The sequence below is a fragment of the Erythrolamprus reginae genome, chromosome 3, assembly GCF_031021105.1.
Source record: "Erythrolamprus reginae isolate rEryReg1 chromosome 3, rEryReg1.hap1, whole genome shotgun sequence".
In the NCBI taxonomy this organism is placed as follows: Eukaryota; Metazoa; Chordata; class Lepidosauria; order Squamata; family Dipsadidae; genus Erythrolamprus; species Erythrolamprus reginae.
Window position 1 is genome coordinate 64,723,452 of NC_091952.1, and position 20,348 is coordinate 64,743,799.

The following is a 20,348-nucleotide window of genomic DNA, read 5'->3' on the forward strand; positions in this document are numbered from 1 at the left end:
TAAAAGAATAAAAAACATTGAATTTTGTTTGCCTTGGGCAAAGAAGTTAAGTTTCCTTTCCAAGTGTCTTTAATCAAACAAGCAGAACATTTAAGGTTATCAGTGAGAAACATATTACCATATTACTGTTTTGTTGTAGCTACCAGCTGCTAAATTTGCAATCTCATGAATAACTTGGTAGTAAAATGCACTATACTCAATAGTAATATTTTTTTGGGAAAAAAATCTCTAGTAGCTTTTGTCAAGTAACCTACAAATGCATAACTAATCTCTAGTTAAAATATTTGGACAATTCTTTAAAAAAATATATGCTGGGGATGAGAAATGCTTACCAATTTGACATTGTCTAACAAAAGTTTAGGAGAGTCATGTAAGTGCCTAAAGTTAAGATCTGATTTTTGAATTTTTGATGACACTAGGCATTTGACAGTTAAATTTTCACCCTCCAGGGCTTACCAAAATGAACAATTATTTAAAAAGGCAAGAAAAAAAGCACAAATATTTAAAAAGGAATTAAATACAATATTGTTGATGAAAAGTGGAGAATTCAAGAGGCCGTTGACTGCTAGAAAATGACCAGACCTCTGGAGAGTGGAAGCATTTAAAAATGAACACTAGAGGGGCAAAAATGCTGAAATTGAGAATCTGAAGGGGGGGCTTTTGTGATTTATCCTGATTTTTCTGTAGACCACTTCCCTCAAAATACACTTCCCACACTCTGCTTGGAATAAATAAGTTTTGATGCTGTGATCTGGGTTCAAACACAGCATGAATGAGTTGATAATATCTCTGATCATGTGCAAAGTTCTCCCTGCACTCCCAAGATTACCAATACAAAAACTGCAGGGCAGCGACTTGGTAGCCTCGGCTCTCCCTCAGAACTGGTTCCTCGAACCCGACCTTAAACCGCCGTCCGACCGCGCCACCTTATTTCCTTTGCCCACACAGAACTGCTTTACAACCCCGGCGCTACCGTTTCTCTTACCTGCCACTAAACTGTCCCGCAGCCGGAGCGGGCCCCGCAACAAACAAAGGACACCCAGCACCGCCAGGAAGCCGAATGACCGCGGCCAGGGCCCTATGGCCAGCCTCAGCCGCTCCCATCGCCGAGGGCCGGGCCCAAGGCCAGGCGACTGGGAGGGAGACGGCGTAGCATTCTCATTCACAGGACTACTCTCCGCCATGACTCCCGCCCTCGACTTGCCGCGGCCTGGCTGGCTGCAGGAGGCAGTGAGGGCGGGATTTCCCAAGCGCGCCGCCCAGGCCGCTTCAGCTCGTTTGATGGAAGCCAGCGGGAACGGTGGGGAGCCGGGGAGGCGCCCCCGCCGGTTCCCCCGTTCTCTTCCTTCGTTCGGATTCGCTTTCAGGCGGACTGCTGTCCCGTTTGCTTCATCGGGATTACCGTCCTGCTCGCGCCGTTGTTACGGGGAAGCCCTTTTGAACCGAACTAATTTTACTCGGGATATTTATTTATTTATGTATTTATTTCTCAAATATGTATAGGGTAGTAGTAGTCTGTATAAACCTAAGCAAAAAGTAACGATAAAAGAAGACAATAGGACAGGGACGGTAGGCACCGCGGGGAACTTATGCACTCTCCTACATCGATGTATTGGAGCGATCTGGTTTTCTGACAGGCCCGTTGAAGAAATGAAGAATAATATATTTAGTTGAGCATCAGGTTTATTGTTTGCGCATAGACAGGCATTTGGAAAGAATTGGAAAAAAAGAAAAACGCTGCTTTTGCAATTTGAACCAAAAAATGGTTCGGATGCAGTTATTGGTTGAGCAAAAAAATTGGGATTTTTTTTTTTACGTCTGTCTATCTATCTACCTACCTACCTACCTACCTATATAGTATCTATCATCTATATATCTACTGTATCTATATAATTTATATGCCGCCCAACTCCCGAAGGACTCTTGGCCCGGGGAGGCGGCTTTCATGAGGCGAAAGTGCATAAGATAGCATCCACATTTCAAAAGTGGTTCTCTCAAACGGACTTTTTTAGGCTGCACGGAAAGCAGCAGCGCCCGCAACCACTCCCCCCTCCCCCCCAGTTGGCAGCGCGAATCCTCTTCCTAACAAGGCAGTAATGCTAACCAAGCGGGCCACATCCGTTCCGATGACATCCGGCCGGCGAATTTCTGACTCCGCCCCTACGTTCCCCCGTCCCGACGTGCCGTGCGCGGGGTGACAGGTGGGGCTAGGCAGATAGAAGCCAAAATGGCGGACTTCGAAGATCGGGTGTCGGATGAGGAGAAAGTAAGAAACCTGGATGTGTGTGGGATGTCTTTAGCAACAGAAGAAAGATAACCTTTCTTTTCTGAGTGTACAGAGGTTTCTTTCATTGGTTTATTTTTCTTAGCCGGACTAAGATTATTAAAACTGAGGAGGTTCGTAAGTTTTAAGAGGACCATTTTTGTCGGAAAATTAACAAGGGAATCTTCTACTCTTTCGAGTGTATTTTTTATTTTCTAAATTAACGGAGCATATTGGGAAACTGTCCAGAATTTCTGTAAACATTGGTCTTTTAAGGAAAATGTTCATTTTAAACTGGTATGCTTTAATTATAATTTTCCACTTTATATTTTAATTCCAACAGTTCAGCCACTAAATACTGTGTTTCTGATAGGTGCTGAGATTTTGGATTATGTTCCATTTTTGCACTTCCTTAAAGGAGGTCAGGACAGAATAATACCCTTAGTCCTGTGATATGCCATGTCCACTCTTTTTCCTTTGAAAAGACAAATTCTATAAATATATCTTCCTAGGGAATATAACTGTATTCCAAATAAATTTCTGGAGTTCTACTATATTTCAATAACACAGCACTCTTGTTTAAATGGTGGAAGGTCTTAAGCATAAAACTTATCAGGAAAGACTTAATGAACTCAATCTTTATAGTCTGGAGAACAGAAGGGAAAGAGGGGACATGATCGAAACATTTAAATACTGTATGTTAAAGGGTTAAATAAGGTTCAGGAAAGAAGTGTTTTTAATAGGAAAGTGAACAAGAACAAGGGGGCACAATCTGAGGTTAGTCGGGGGAAAGATTAGAAGTAACATGAGAAAATATTTTATTGAAAGAGTAGTAGATGCTTGGAACAAACTTCCAACACGTGGTTGATAAATCCACAGGAACTGAATTTAAACATGCCTGGGATATACCTATATCCTTCCTAAGATAAAATACAAGAAATAGTATAAGGGCAGACTAGATGGACCATGAGGTCTTTTTCTGCCGTCAATCTTCTATGTTTCTATATAGAGAATAGAGAACTCCACATGTGCTGTTAGCAATAAACAGGTGCACATTTGTTCTAATTGCTTTAGCATTCCTAACAAAGATCTCCTCACTGCACAGAAAATTGTATACTTTTGTAGACGATGTATTCATATCTACAGCATGTGCGAGATACACTGGAGACATATCATACATGGTTTTTGCAATATTGTTTTTTTTAATGCTGCATAAGAACACTCTCAAATGCCAAAGAGTAATAATGCAAAATTCTTTGGCATAAAAATCACATTTGATTGAATCTAGCTTCTAAAATTTTATCTTGTATAACAGATATGAGAAGAACAAAGTCATGAAACTTTGATTAGTGGAAAGTTGGCATTTCTTTCCTGATTTATGAGATATGGTGTACATTGCTTAGACATACTGTATTTCACTTTTAGTTCATGTTAGTTTTAATCTACTTCAATAAAAACATGAGCACTAGCTATATAGACTAATGCATATAGAAGAAGGTTGAGAAATCAGGTCAGAGGAAAATAAGTTGATAGTTATATTATTAATTATAACCATTTATACAATATTGCTGCTGGTGTACATCCTAATAGAGGTATACTGGAACTTATATATGTTCATTTAGTGATTATTTGAAGTTACAGTGGCATTTTAAAAAGTGACTTATGACCAATTTTCACATTTAGTACCTTGTAGCATCCCAAATGATGTGATTAAAATTTAGACACTTGGTAACTGACATGTATTTAAGACAGTTGCACTCTCCTGGAGAAGGTGATTACCATTTGTAAACTTCAGATATGCAAAATCTGGAAGCTTAGATTTGCTTAATGACCATATGATTCACTTAACAATTTTGGCACAATAAGTCATAAAATTAAGTGCCTTGTTTAGCAATGGAAATTTTGGGCTCAATTATGATCATGCATTGAGACTTGTATATTGTGAAGTTGCATAAAGACCATTATTCCAATTGATGTAGTATAATTTACTAGTTTCCTTGTATGTTTCTTCATTCAAAAACATTAATTTTAGAATACTTATAGCATCCTGAAATATTCCTTTATTGATCTGAATATTGCTATTTTAGTTTTTAAATTATTATGCTTGGTTGCACAGTCAGGCATATGTTTGAACTGGATTTGGCATTTCTTCTGTCCTCAAGACTTCAGCAAGGCAGATATTATTTGATAGTGTAAGGTAAGGCATTGCAGTATGTAGGTATGTTCCAAAAAAAGCTGCCTTTTACAAATGTCTTGATGGTGCTTTTATCAATGATGGTGTTATCCAACTGATGCTCCAGATGTTTGGGATTGCATCTCCTACCATTGTACTATCTTTGCTTTCTTTCGTAGTCATTCTGTTTTTATTTGCAGTTTTTTCAGTTTATAATATTTAACTTAATCTGAAGTAATGCAATTTTACAATAAGAAACAAAACTTGAAAATTATTTAAGTGTAAGGAGCATTGAACAACATTAGCATTGTTTATAATATATTCTCTATATATAATAAATACAAATATCAGGAATAATATTTGTAGATATCCATCTTGATAGATTGGAAATTTTATATCAGAACTATAAGCTGTCAGAAGATATTAATTATTATTGTTGTTATTATTAATAATTTGATTTTTATCCCACCTTTATTATTTTATAAGTAATCGAGGTGGAGAATATATGTAATGCATTAATATTAATGCTTAATATATTAATGATTCTTGTATCAATATAATTTACTGATTTGCATATTGTGATTGTATTGCAATAATGTATAGTTTTGTGCCATGCATTTATGTGAATGGTGATGAAAAAAGATAGCTTTTCAAAGATAGATTGGATAGAGAAGGCTGAAAATTTGGAACAGTTTAATCGGAAAGTTTTCAACTAATGCAGCATGGGGAAAAGTACCCAGGTGGTGACTTCAAAGAAGACACAACAAGATACTAAGAGATTTAGTTCTCATAATAAATGATGATTCTTGATGTAAGAGAGTTATTTTCCTGGGAACAGAAGACATAATAAAGGTTTAATAAAAAAGGAACAAAGAATAGTGAGAAAGGAAACCGGTCAAACTTTATTGGACTGATGAAGCTGTTTTGAAAGCCACAAAATGTATTAGAATTCCTTTATCCTAGTGTAGAACAAGTATATCAGTAGAAGTTCAAATGAAACATATCTGTTTCTATGGTCTAAATCTGGGGGGGGGACCAAACTAAACGAAGGAAAGTGCTTTATAGTATTCACTATGACATGGCATAATTGCAGGGCTAAAAGTAGATCCTGAAATATTTAGGTACTACTGTTTTGCATTGTTTTTTTATCTTTGTCATATTCAGAGATTTTGAGGAAAGCCAGCTGATGAATTTATTGCTATGCTGTCATTTTTTAACTGCCTTGGCTGTTAATATTTATAGACTAAGTACTGAGTAGCAGTGCTTTAAAGTAACTAAAGTGTCATGATTACTGCTTACAAGTGCAATTTCTAATAAAAGCCCATACTATAGAGCTTGAACTTTTAACCATCTAGAAAGTCTGTAGGAAATTTATGGAATAGGCAGTGATGGTGAACTTTTTTTTGGTTTGTGTGCCATCACAAGAATTGGGCTTTTCTTCCCCAAATAGCAATTTTTGTTTTAGTATTATTTTGTCATTTTTAATGCTGTTGTTCTACCCCAACTATACAAATTCTGTCCAAACCTTCATTTACTAAATTAAAGACTACTAATTAACTTTCCTAGTAGTTGGCAAACACAAATGCAGTGTAAAACAGTTTTTGCTGAACACTGGCTGTCAATTCAACTTCATTAACAGCCAGCACAAGTCCCTAAAATAATAAATCAAGTCTGAGCAAACAGTATTGAAGATATCAGGAAGCTTAAAATGGTTGGCAAAATGCCCCAAAGCAATTTGCAGGAAGAATGCCAAGAAAAATAACAAGAGCTGAGCAGAAGTTTCTGAATTCAAACCATGAAGTCATATGAACGAACAGTTGTTCTCTGCATCATCATCCCTTAAATAGCCTAGGAGAGTGGCCAATTAGCCCCAAGACTACTCTTGAGGAGATCTCCTCCTGAGGAACCACTCCTGCCTTTGGCCACCGAGTCCTGTCCAGCCTCCTCTCTTTCTGACTCGGGTGCCAGCTGCACAAGTCACATCAGCCTCTTCTCTGGCGGGGTGTGCTACCAGCTGCACCGGCTGCTGGTGGGCTACAACAGCTGTATCAATTGTAATTTGTAATCACTGAGGTAACAATAAAAGCAGCTTTAGGCAACATATTCTGTATTATAAAATTAAGAATAAGGTATTCAGCACTGTTGAAAGTCAAATAACATACTAAGATATATTTTGAAAGTAAAGTAGGTCAGAAATATATTAACTGGATATATATGAGAATTGAGTCCTAGTGTCCACTTAGTTAAGAGTCTTCATATGTGCATGAGAAAAATAAATTGTTATATGAAGATGTTACATATTGGGTGCTACTTTTGGTGATATTAAAAACTGATTTCCATGGATATCGGAAAAAGTATGATAATATGCATAGATCAATTAAATTCTGGCATACCAAACTACAATAAAGCTTTTGAACCTGTAATAATGGAGTATGTAAGAATGTTTCAGCAGGATATATGAAACTATACTTTTTTGGGCAGTTGAAAAGCTTTATTCATATACATGATTGTTAAAGGTTTAATCAATAAATTAGAATACATCTCTTTCTCTCATCTAATAATATTCCAGTTGTCACTTTGATGATGCATATTATAGAAGAAATGAAAACAAGGGATTTAGGATTTCAAGGGTGGAAAAGGTGAGGATTTTCCATAGGCTACAGGAGCATATTTTACTCTGGTTTTGAATGTTATGACTCTCCATTCTACAATTAAAACTAAATATCACTTTAAAAACTACAGTAAAGCTTGACTTTCTAAGCTTACATTATTTTCTCTATAGGTTCGTATTGCTGCAAAATTTATCACCCATGCTCCCCCAGGGGAATTCAATGAAGTGTTTAATGGTAAGTAAAAGAACAAAAAGTTATTGATGTTTCTCTGTATTGTTAGTAAAAATTTACAGCCTTTATTTTGTTTTTATTATTTATATTCTTATCTCTCACAGTAACAATAATTTTATCTTCACAACTTTTAACAAATTGATTGAGAAATCATGGATGGTAATTGTATGAGTTTAATAGCTGAAATAAATGTTATTCAGAGTTGTCCCATTTTGCCCAATTGATGGCAAAGCCTATTTTACCCCATGGGTTTTCTTTGGCTTTCTTATGCAGTTTTTCAAAATAACCTGTTTTTCTACTATAATAACTTGTAGTTTAGTGCCTGATTGGGAAAAGACTGATGAAGCTCTATGTGCTTACAGCTGGATGAACTATTCAGTTATGCCAGTGTAAAAGCACACTGAGAGCTTTTGCCATCAGCAGCACCTAAAAATAAACTAAGCCATCTAAGTAATTTTCACTTTTATTCATTCTGTCATCAGTGTTCTATATGTCTGAAAGTATTTATCAGAACTTTTTGAGAATCATTTATAAAAATGCAAAACCTCACATCAGGCCACCAGGTCTCTTGCATGCTCATTTTGTGGAATAAAAAGCATTGAATTTTGTGAAATCAATAGGTAGTAGAGTATTAATAGTTTTTAGCTTTTGAAAGTTCAATTCATTTTAAAATGAATCCATTGGAGCAGATTTCAGTGACAAGAAATATAATCTTCACAAAGTATATATGAACCATGAAAATATTCTATGAGGAACTGATAGTTTTCATATGTAAAGTCTACGTATTTTCTTTGAATATTCTCTCTATATTTGTGTTAAGATCTCATATGTTTCTAACAGAACCTTATCAGTTCCTACCAAAAACAGTAATTCAGTTGAGAACAGTATAGCTAAGAAACTTTACTCAGACATGAATCTGAGTGCAGTGGACATTGCTTCAAAGTTATAGCATATTTGCTAACTTATGTGAATATTTTCTTCCTTAGATGTTCGTTTGCTGCTCAACAATGACAATCTTCTCAGGGAAGGAGCAGCCCAGTAAGTACCAGGAAGGTGTAATTGTTTCTAAAATTATTTTGTTGATGTAAACCTAAAGTTTTAATATTTTTTTCCTACAGTGGCAAAATCTTAATTCAAGACCATAATTTTATAAATACTTCAATGAGTGTAGGATTATGTGCCTATTTTTCTATAGAATCAGAAGCTAATATTTACTTACCTGTTTCTGACAGTGCTTTTGCACAGTATAACATGGATCAGTTCACTCCAGTGAAGATAGAAGGATATGATGATCAGGTAAATAATAATTATTCTTGTCATCTACTATAGTGTTTGCTAATTGAATTTTGGGATTAATTACATAGTAAATATGTATAGAAAGTAACACGTACATCAAATGAATTTTATTTGCTGGTCCTTGCCACTTTTTTATGTTTCCAGGCCAGCACAATGGCTACAAACTCAATCATTAGAATAATTATTTCAAACCAAAACAAAATAGGGCCAAATTTGGTTTAGAGTGAGAAGCCAGGGGGGGAAAAGATCTCATTCAAAAAGCAAGTAGAGGACTCTGCAACATGAGACCTGGGAGTATAATAAGAATTATCATAATGGCAAAAAGAAGGTTTGTCATATGTATTAATGTATTATTTATTTAACTTAAGTTGATAAGGAATAGAATATTTCATGTTCAAAGAGAAATCAAATCTTTTTCTTGAAAAAATGTATAATCAGATGTTGAACTAATTTATTCTTACAGTTATTAAGGAAAGAGATTCTGAACTTGTTTAGGAATTTGGTTACATAGTATGGTATTTCTTTGAGGTAGTTCTTTCATTTGCAAAATAGCAAAACGTCATTTATTCCAGGAATTGATGACTTGATGTAAATTAAATTGTGCTGAACACATGTTTCCAATTTGAAATTACTGTTCTTTTAAAGTTTTTATTTTACAGAATTATAAAAATTGATATAGATATACAGAGATAGTAGGAATTAAATAGAAATCCTATTTTCAACAATAGCAATTTCTGCCGATCACAGTAAATTATATTTTTCTTTGAATAATATGTAGAATTTCAAATATTTTTCAAACAGTAAAATATCTATTTTGTTTTAAGGTTTATGGTTTTTTTCCTACTAGGTCTTAATCACAGAGCACGGTGACCTTGGTAACAGCCGGTTTTTAGACCCAAGGAACAAGATTTCCTTTAAATTTGATCATTTGAGGAAGGAAGGAAGCGATCCTCAGTCAGAAGACATAGATACATCACTAAAGTCCTGGAGGGATGCATGTGATAATGCATTAAGAACTTATGTGAAAGATCATTATCCACATGGCTTTTGTACTGTTAAGTATATAACACTTCCTATGCTAAAACTTTATATTAATTATTGTAAAAAAAGTATTTTGACTGATAGAGTCAGAGTTATTAATAGCTTGCTTTTTCAAAGATGAAATCAGATATATAATATATATATTCATTTATAAATTGCCTCAGGGCAAAGACATGTAATTTTTTCCATGTAATATAGGGAAGTGTTTCCCACCCATTTTCTAGCAAAGCTAAGAACAATTGGATTTGCAGTTCATTAATTTTTTTATCAATGTAAATATTTTTCTTTGAAAACAGGTTTATAGTAAAACTATAGATGGACAGCCAACAGTTATAGCTTGCATTGAGAGTCACCAGTTTCAACCCAAAAACTTTTGGTAAGTGTGTCTCTAATTCTTTAATTTATACTCAGCATATTAAAAAACTACATGTTTTCAGTTAATTGTTCATATTTCTTAGAACCTTAAATTTCTCAGAGGAAATTCATCTTTTGGGAGTGTTATATAAGAAATTATATTAAATAAATATTTGTATACAGGTCTACAAACCATGCATTTGTATACAGGTTTGCAACCATAATTGAATCTGCAATTTAGGTTGTAAGTTATGACAATCATATCATAAAGTGGGCAAAATGACCATGCCTGATTTTATGACTTTTCTATGGTAGCTGTTAAGTAAACATGGGAGTTGTAAAGCAAATGAATTAAGCAAATTCATTGTTTGCTATGGAGCATTTTTTGCTGGAAATCAGTAAATACTGATTTCTGACAGGGGCATAAAATGGTGGATAAATAACTGGGGTGCTGCAAACAGTTCTAAATGCAGATGCCAAGTACCCAAAATGCGGTCATGTGACCATACGAAAGGAAATATCAGAACTTGGAATCTGGAATGTAAGTAGCTTTTGGGAGGTTTGTTATAACTTCATATAGTTGCTAGGTAACCAATATGTCTGTATATGCACATAAATTTGAAAATAATATCAGTAAGGGATGGGCATAACTGAAAAAATTGAGAGTTAAATTTACTTCTGATCCTCTTAAATTAGAATTTGCATTAAGAAGAAAGATTCTGTTGGCTGAATACATTCATTTCTGCTGAGCCCAATAAATCATTTCCTTGTGATGGATAAATGTGCACCTCCAAGATAGTTTTGATGGTTACTTCTAAAAGCTTGGGTCAATAATATAGAATTTTATGAAGTATGATTATTGTAGTCAAATCAACTATGGAATCCCATGATTGTATACCCCTGTCTAAATAAATGGTATTTGCCTTTTCAAAATTCTCTCTGCTAAGAGGTAAAATTACATGCAGATAATCCTCATTTAGCAATGAATCACTCATTTAGTGACTATTTTCAATTAAAAGTACAGTTAAATCACTGAATAATGATCCCAGAAGAGCACATATGTATTGTTCTTTGATGGTTGTTTTACTATAATAAATAGAAACAACTGCAGTTCTTCTTTGTAAAAGGATATATAGACTCTGAATAATTCTTATATGATTATATTTTTAATACTGGGTATTATAAAACTTCTGGTGCCTGAATAGATAAATAATGCAATTTCAAAAATAGACATAAACTTATGCTAGGTCTAACCATAAGAGAAAAGCATCTCAGGTAAAACGATGCCCAATCTCATCACTTTTGGAGGCATTTAAAATTATTTTTTCAGCCCTGGCAAAGAGCTTGCTACAGTAAATGTGTAAACTCTAAGAAACACTACATTGAAATGAATGGCATTTCATTAACCTGAAAACCATTTAGAGAGAATAATTTTCAACTCATTCCCCATTCCAAAAATAATCTAATTTCTGTTTTTGGTAGGAATGGACGCTGGAGATCAGAATGGAAATTTACTATCACTCCACCTACAGCTCAAGTGATTGCAGTGCTCAAGATCCAGGTTTGTTAAGCTATACAAAAATTGTACCAATAAACTCCTTCCAAAATTTGATTCTCTCAAATAGGAAATTTTATGACTATCTGCTGGAATTGGGTATGTCTAATTAACAAAAAGAAGAACTAGAATAGAAGTCTTTGCTAACTGCTATAGATTGTTTATTGCTTACTTAGCATTATTTAAAAATGGCCCAATATTTTTAAATATAGTAATACCCTTGAGAAATAAATTTTGTCATTTCTTATTGCTAAAATGATGTTTTATATCAATTAATTTAGTTGCACAATATGAATTTGTTTAACTATTGTGTGCAATTTAACTGAATACTTATAAATAATGAACAAATTTTTACAAGTGCATTCAATATAAATTAATGAGCATTTTTTAAAAATTAAAAATATCTTGTCCCAGATGTATGCTGTCCCTCTCCGAGTCTTCGGAGATGGGCGGCATAGAAATTCAATTAACAATGAATGAATGAATGAATGAATGAATGAATGAATGAATAAATAGCTTGAAACAAGGTTATTTAGCTTTGTCAAAACTTGATTAGAAGCATCAAGGAAAATATTTTTCTCTTTAAATAAGGAAGGAAGGCTTTGTCCCTGTACAATATTTAGTGCAAAGCATTTAAATCCTCAATGGTTTCATTTTAATATAGGTGCATTATTATGAAGATGGTAATGTGCAGCTGGTTAGCCACAAAGACATACAGGAATCTGTAACAGTTTTGGTAAGTGAGGAAATTTACTCAATATATAATTGTTTTACTGTCTTTATTACATGTAATATGAGTTATTCAGTAGTGGATAGCATTTTGCTTAGGGAGAAAGTGCTGTACAAGATGTACTTTAGTCTAGAACATAAAGTAATTTCTGCATTTCAGAAAGGGCGTTGGATCTTACATGATAGAATTGAAGGAAGAGTCTAGGATGGGTTACTCTAGCCCCATAGCTCTATGGACTGGGATGAATGTTCTGAAGATCCGCCTCCCTGATGATGCTTCCTCAGTCGACAACAAGTCAGAAGCAAATGGCACAATTTTCCAGTAGAATCCACAAACCATGTCCAGACAACACTTGAGGAGTCTGCAGAAACAGAAAAATCAAATCTCCGGACTTAAGGATGGAACTGGACTCTTCCTTCGATTCTCAGAAAAAGGGCATATCAGGTAAGAACCAACACTCTTTTTCCGTCATATTGAAGGAAGAGTCCAGGTTGTAACATACCAAAGGTAAAGAGTCCAGTAGGGTGGGCAAATATTTAATCACGGCTCCTTGGCTCCTCATGCACCCACTGCAGCATTCATTGCCCAAATGCCGTGTCAGTCGAGGCAAATGATTCAATGCGGTAGAGATGGATGAAAGGAGAGACTGATGTCCATGTCACCGCCTAGTAAACCTCAACCGTAGCCTTCCTAGACCAAGCAGCAGTCATAGCCGCACTCCTGTCAAATGTGCCATCACCCCTTGAGGCACGGGAAGAGACTGACTGAAAAGTGTGAGCAATGCAGGCGCGAAACCACCGACCAACCATGGAAGGCTAAATCTTGTTGCCAAACGATGAAGGTTGAAAAGACACAAACAAGGCCACTGTCTTCCTGATGGGGTGGTTCTGTGGATGTAGGTGTGAAGAGCCCTCCGCACATCCAAAGTATGCCATTGGCTCTCCAACTCATGGCATGGATTCAGACAGAAGTCGGGTAAAATCAACTCCTGGGGACAATGGAAGATGAAGGAGATCAGCAAGAACCCAGAATCCAGCCACAGGACCCATCCTATCTGCACGTTGACAATGCTTCCAGCTGACCACATCAGGCACAAAAAGTTATCCAGGTTGCAATGTGACAGAAGTATGTTGAACCCACCCCTGTATTGGATATTACTGGATTGGGAGAAATCAAATTCAAAACCAAATTACTTTTATCCATGGAAACTCACTGTATACCTGTGCCCAGTCAGAATCTACCTGATGTGGTTTTTGTTTTATTTAGTGTATAACATCTACAGAGCTCATGCAGTCACTGATTACAATACAACCTGATGTGTTATATGTAATTACAGTAATAAAGTATCTTCATTTAAGTTGCCTTGAGCTCTTGAAGAAAAATTAGAATAAGAAAACATTTCAAAACACACAAATGGGCTTCCATCCACATCAAGCAATTGATTTCAGTTTATACAAAGTTTCCATCCCATCTTTCTTTGCTCCTACAGGATCCCTGAAATAGGAAAATTTTGGAGGAAGAAAAGCTAGATTTATAAATAGATAGTTATTGTGTGAGAAATTGGCAAAAATGATTTTCATCTAGAACAGGGGCTCCCAACCTTTTCTATACCTCGCATCCCTAGAATGCTTCTGATACACTCTCACAATCCTTACAAAAATAATTATATGCATAGAAATTTGCATAGAATTATGCATATACACTAACATCTAAACCCAGGTTTTCCCATCCCTGGAATATTGTCTTGCACCTCCAGAGATTGCAAGCACCCCAGGTTGCAAACCCCTGATTTACCAAATACAAATCTATTATTTAACAATGATTAATGATTATGAAGTCCAAAATCTAAAGAATCATACAATATGAAAAACTAATGTTTGCATTCTTTTTGTAGAACGATGTCCAAACAGCAAAAGAATTTATTAAAATAATAGAACAGGCAGAAAATGAGTATCAGGTAAGAAGATAAAATATACTCTTATTATTATTATTATTATTATTATTATTATTATTATTATTAATTATTATTATTATTATTAATATTAATATTAATTATTATTATTATTATTATTATTATTATTATTATTATTATTATTATTATTATTAAATGCATTTTCAATCACATTCTATTTGTTTTAGAGTTCTCTGTCAGGGGAGGATATATAACTTAAATTCTTCCCTTCTCAAAATTTTGTCCCTAGTAAGGAACAGTATGCACTACAACAATCAACACATACTACAACAATCATTGAGATTGATTGACTCAAAGATTCTATACAGCTGTCCTTTAATAGAGTTCTCAAGTCTAGTAAATTAAATAGAGCTGCACCTTGTTGATAAACATGAGTTTTCCAAATAAAATAAGCAGGTTATCTAAATAATCAGATGCTTATTTCAACTCAACACACCCAATTCCAGTTCATTAAAAAGTACCAGTCCTTAGTTTAAGCTATGTTGGATGGTGTCCAAATGTTTTATAATTTTATCTTTAATGGTAATTTCCACTGTCCTTTCTGAAATGAGTATTGAGTTGACAGACTTGCAATTTCTTGATCTCCCTGTAAGCCTTTCCTAAAAATTGAAGTTAAATTGGCAACTTTCCAGTCTTCAACTATAGAAGCTGAGTTTTGATCCATATTTTGATTGAAGATGCACAGTCTCAATTTCAAGTTCATTAATAATCCTTGGGTTGAAGATTATCATCAGGGCTGGTGATTTGTTGATGTAGAAGTTGTCATCTTATTGGCACTATCTGATTCAATTCATCTAATTCCCTTCCTGAGAATGGGCTTGGGAATGTCCCCTAATTTTTCTCCTTGAAGATGGAAGCAAATAATTGTCTTCTGGGCAATTTTCTCTTCTTAACATATCTTGACTTTAATGTATTTGAAAAAAATTCTGTTATTAATAAAAGAATATGTGTAGCTCATGATTGAAATGCACTGTGAATGCACTAGCACTAATGTTACCTAATTTGGGGTAATGAAGCATCTTCAAGAAAGCAACAAAATTCAGCCCCAAGGACCTTTTATTTTCTATTACAATTTTCACAGTTTGGGCCAATTTCCTTTTTGCCTCCTTCACTGTCTCTCTGCATTTCTTTTGAGAGAATTTGTGCTCCTCTTTGCTTATTTTATTGGGCATAGGTTTTGTATTTTCTAAAAACTTTCCTGACCTTAATAGCTTTTCAATCATAGTATTTCAATATTGAAAGCCTCTTCTTGAACATGTGAGCCATTTTCCTAATTTTAGGAATACATTCTTTCTAAACTTTTATTATATATCCTGTGGTTTTAAACAGGAGCCAAAGTTTGTGGAAGGAGCTTACCTCTTTGTTTGAATTTTATTTTCATCAGTCTTCTCAATTTTGAGAAATTCCCTTTTGGAGGTGAAATATAACTTTGTGATACTTGTGTTAATTATCACTTTTTTGAATGTTAAATTTTCTTGCAGTATGATCACCATTTCCAATCAACTACATATATTCTTACAAGTCTTGCACACCTTATAGAATAATTTCATCTCCCTGTCATGGTTTCTACAGACATTCACCCAGTCAGTGTGAGGATAATTTAAATCTTCCACTATTATAAAAATTATTTTGGGGGATGCCTCTAATTTTATTCTCTAATTCAATACCTCTAAGGTCATCCTTGGTAAAAGGATGGTAGTAAATCAGCCATATCAACATTCCTTTTATGATCTGATACTTTTATTTTGAGAGATTGTGTCAAATGATCTGCCCCTTTACAGATGTCAAGACAATTAAATGGTTTCTTTTACATCTAAGCAGCATCTTTCACTACACCTTTCCTTGTCTTTCCTATAGAGTTTAACTAGAGTTTACCATATTTCAGACATCTGTACTCTCTTCTAGCACCAGACATTTCAGTCCACCCTTTTGTCCTGAAGCCATCCAGCATTCATAGACAATAGTCCCATGTTTTATTCAGCCTTGTTGAATATTTATCACATCTGTTTAGATCAGGGATTGAGAACTCTTTTTGGTTTGCGTACAAAAAAGGGGTGAGCACGGTGATATGGTTCATGCACGTGCCCACGCCCATAATTCCCTGCACCCCCTCTGCGCTTGCACATGTGATGCCCCCCTCACGTGATGACATGCCTGTTTTTTGCTCTCCCCAGCTTAGAGCCTTTCTAAGAGCCTGAGGAGGGCTCTTTACAAATTCCAGAGCCTTTCTCGGAGGCTGGGAAGTGCAAAAATGGCCTTCTCCAAGCCATCGGAGGTCTTCTGGAGACCATAAATATTCTGTTTGCTGACTTCCAGTTGTACCAGAAGCCCCTTTTTTATTTTCCCCAGGCTTTCAGAGCCTTTCCCCCCACCCCCAAGAGACCAGAAATGGCCTGTTTCGAGTTGGGAAATTATGTGCCCCCTGACATGACTCTATGTGCCACTTGCAGCACGCGTGCTATAGGTTCGCCATCATGGGTCTAGATTATGTTTTCTATTCTAAGGCCTCCCTTTTAGAATAGGTGTAATTCTTTTTAACTCCTTTGCCTTTTCATTCAATTTATTATAGTATATGTATATTTCACATTTCTTACATAATAAATTGAAGGTAGCTTGCACAGGATTCACAAGTAGTTTTTCACTGTAGCATTTATTTGCTAAATAAAACATGTTATTAACTTTGCCACACATTGTTGAAAAGAGTATGACTGCATTTGGGGATACGATGTCTGTTCAAAGCAACATTGATAGCAGGCAACTTTTTTTTTCAAGGAGACTCCTTTTTTTTCCCCTTCTCCATGATTTGTGAGAAATATCAGAACTAGCTCCTGGGTCCATTTATTTATGAAATGACTTTTTCACAAGATTGATATTTGAGTTTGCTTAATAAATAATTTTGAAGATCTCAAAAGTTTGAATTACTAAAATTTGAAGTATATATAATGCGGGCAGATTAATCATAGGTAAGTAGAAGAGAACAGGATTTGATGATTTCAGGTGACAGTTCTTCATAAAAAGTAAATTTAGCATGCCATCCATAGGTTAACCTTTCTTCAATTCAGGCACTCTGCCTCTCTTTGAGCATGGGATTATTTGAGAGGTTATACCAGCGTTCTTTTTCCTGCATGGGGAAATGATTTATCTAAGCAGAGCATGCACTGAGCAAGTAAAGAGAATACTTTTATCTTGCTTTGAGTAATCTGACAATGGGTATACAAGGATGGGTTAAAATCTGTTGGTAGTTAATCAGTATACATTATCAATATGTACCTTACATTCTAACATCTAACCACTGAATTATTTGCAGACAGCAATCAGTGAAAATTATCAGACAATGTCAGATACGACATTCAAAGCCTTGCGTCGCCAGCTACCAGTCACCCGTACTAAAATTGACTGGAACAAAATCCTCAGCTACAAGATCGGCAAAGAAATGCAGAATGCCTAAGAGCAGAGATGCTGTGGGAAATATTAGCATGCAAAATAAACAGAGCAAATATGGTCCTTTGCCAAGTAGGTGGTTTTCCTGAAATTGGCATTTGTCTCTGGCTTTTGGCGTTAACAGGTTTTATAGCCTTACAAAGGACTGTTAGAGACATAACATTTTGTTTGTGTATGTTCCTGCCTTGAAAACATCTGGTGTAAGAGTTACAGTGCATTTCCTAGTAGGCTTATTTAATATAGCCACTTTGAGATCAGTACTATCAGTCATTGTATTTGCTAAAAAGTGTCTTCACTAAGAGTCTTTCTAGAAATGCAGGCTGGTAATATTCGACTTACAGTCCCAGTACTTTTGTCAGCACAGGTATTATATTCAATTTAATAGAAATGCTGGCAGCTTTATGGTGTTGCTTTACACCAGATACAACATTTCCTTGCTTGTCTCCCCTCAAAACTGCCAATCATCAACTAGCAATATCTTCTAGGCTTACCTTTTTCATGTTTGCAAAGTGTTTACAAGACTCTTCCCAGAAATGCCAAGAAGGCTAGGTCTTCTTAAATGCTGTTTTGGGGGATAGTTGTTTTTGTTTTTTAAATCCAAAGACTTGAGCCTCATTTTTTTCAAGTAAACTATTTTTCTCATTTGTATTTCTGGAAGTACGGTTAATATAAATATCTGCATTTTTACTGGATGGATCCTCCATTTTTCTTAATACTTGTCTGCTGCTCAGATACTTGTTTAAATGGAGAAGAAATTACAAAAATGAAATGCTGTAAATGTTTAAATATTGGATTTATTGTGCTTTAATGCTTTGTGGCAAGCTGATGGTATTTGCATCAGAAATGTATGAATGAACATGTCTAAGTGGGTCAATAAAATGTTTGCACCAAGGCATATTTTGGAGTTTCTTGCTTATTTTAAGACATTTGGAAAAAATTGGTTTGTTAGGAATATTTCTAGATCATATTATATTAAATTGGGGCTAATTAATTCACAGATTATACAAAGTCCAAATACTGCTCCTTTGGAGAGAAAAGTAGACAAAAATATTTAAGGGTTTTATCTAAAATTTCTTTTTAAAATACATATCTCCATAAGTATGCAAGAGTTGTTTGCTATATCTCTAGTTCCAAGACTTAAAATCTGGCATGATTGTGGGCTTAAATAATACACTACACTATTTTACCTACCCTTATAGGCGCGTGAAACAAAATTAGAACAAATAAGTTGCAAGTTGTGACAAATTGGCTTTTATGTCAGTGTATAAGGTTTGGAAAATACAATTTTTGATTCTTTTTTCTTTCTCTTACCCAGGAATGTATGGAGGAGGTGATTTATGGCCTCTAGAAATAGTCATAGGAAGACTAAAATTATACCTTATTGAAATAAGCAATAATAACAGCAACTTCCAAGTCTCGGTGTATTTTCCCTTTCCTTTCCTCTCATACCCCAGGATAGATTTTTAATGTTGAAATTAAAACTTTCTCAAATGACTTTGAATCACTATTGGTAAAGCTTCTAGTCCCAATAACACTTAGGGTGAACACAGGCAAAAATGATAACCACACTATCCTTCATGACTTTCAAAAGGCCATCAATCACGATTTAAGAGATTCCAAGGATGAGAGATGATTAGGTATATACACAAAGTTCTTCATTATTCCCACAAAACAAGCATACTATCTGATACATGAAGTGCACAGCTTTGAGGTAGAATAAAGGTACCTGGCCCCGTCAGGCTTACAGATATACCTACATACATATTCCAATTTAGCTATCCTATTGGAAGTTACTAATTTTCAAGTAATAGGGTGCTCACTACTCCTGGTATCAGGTAAAAGCATGGGTATCCAGAGCCAGATGTAGGCTTCGAGGATGGGGACTTAATCAACAAAAAACCCATATCCTTCACCAATTCCTAGCCTCAAGCACCATGGCAATTGTGATCACTTAAGATCTTTCTGCAAGTCAAAGGCGGATAGTACCCTCACCAATCTCCAGGCTGAGAAATTGCTGCTGTCCCTTCTAATGTACTTCCTTCCTTTAAAGATAAAAAGTGTAAGGATCCTAGGGACTCTAGATAAAATTCAGGTAAACCTGCAAGATGTTGTTATTATCACCTCAATAGATATACAGTGATCCCTCGATTTTCGCGATCTCGTTCTTCGCGATCTCGTTCTTCGCGAAACGCTATATCGCGATTTTTCCCACCCGATGACGTCACTCTCTTCCTTTCTCATCTTTCTTTCTCTCTCTCTTTCTCTATCTTGCTTCTTCCTCTCTCACACTCTCTTCCTCCCTCTCTCATCTCTTTCTTTCCTTCTCTCTCTTTCTCTATCTCTCCCCCTCTTGCTGGCGGGCGGGCGAGCGGGGGCATCAGCGAGGAAGACCCAGGGAAGGTTCCTTCGGCCGCCCAGCAGCTGATCTGCTTGGCAGCGCGGTAGCAGCGAGGAGCCGAATCGGGGTTTCCCCTTTGCGTGGGCGGCGGGGAAACCCCGATCTTCGTCTGCTCGCTGCTGCTGCGGCCGCCCAGCAGATCAGCTGCTGGGCGGCCGAAGGAACCTTCCCTGGGTCTTCCCCGCCGCCCACGCAAACTCCACCATCTGCGCATGCGCGGCCATGAAAAAAAGGGCGCGCATGCGCAGATGGTGTTTTTACTTCCGCAGCCCTACATCGCGA

At 35.8% G+C, this 20,348-nt stretch overlaps 2 protein-coding genes across 12 annotated transcripts in view; one reads left to right on the forward strand and one right to left on the reverse strand.

Moving 5' to 3' along the window:
* Positions 1–1,376, reverse strand: part of ST7L (suppression of tumorigenicity 7 like) — a 39,701-nt gene extending 38,325 nt beyond the window's left edge. For 5 of the 11 annotated variants that reach the window (XR_011558561.1, XR_011558563.1, XR_011558562.1 and 2 more), the window contains exon 1: positions 986–1,261. Coding sequence is in view for 3 of the 11 variants with exons in the window: in XM_070745624.1 (XP_070601725.1) it covers positions 986–1,184 (199 nt within the window). In the remaining 8 variants the exon portion in view is untranslated. Of the gene's footprint in view, positions 1–985 lie in introns of all 11 variants that reach the window. The other 6 variants (XR_011558568.1, XR_011558565.1, XR_011558566.1 and 3 more) reach the window with 2 other exon arrangements.
* CAPZA1 (capping actin protein of muscle Z-line subunit alpha 1) lies at positions 1,303–18,563 on the forward strand. The gene is made up of 10 exons (XM_070745625.1): positions 1,303–2,266; positions 7,219–7,282; positions 8,266–8,317; positions 8,512–8,575; positions 9,423–9,629; positions 9,913–9,992; positions 11,453–11,531; positions 12,190–12,261; positions 14,150–14,212; positions 17,535–18,563. The coding sequence occupies exons 1-10, from the start codon at positions 2,228–2,230 to the stop codon at positions 17,673–17,675; spliced, it is 861 nt and encodes a 286-aa protein (XP_070601726.1). The 5' UTR covers positions 1,303–2,227; the 3' UTR covers positions 17,676–18,563.
* Positions 18,564–20,348: the final 1,785 nt, after the last annotated feature.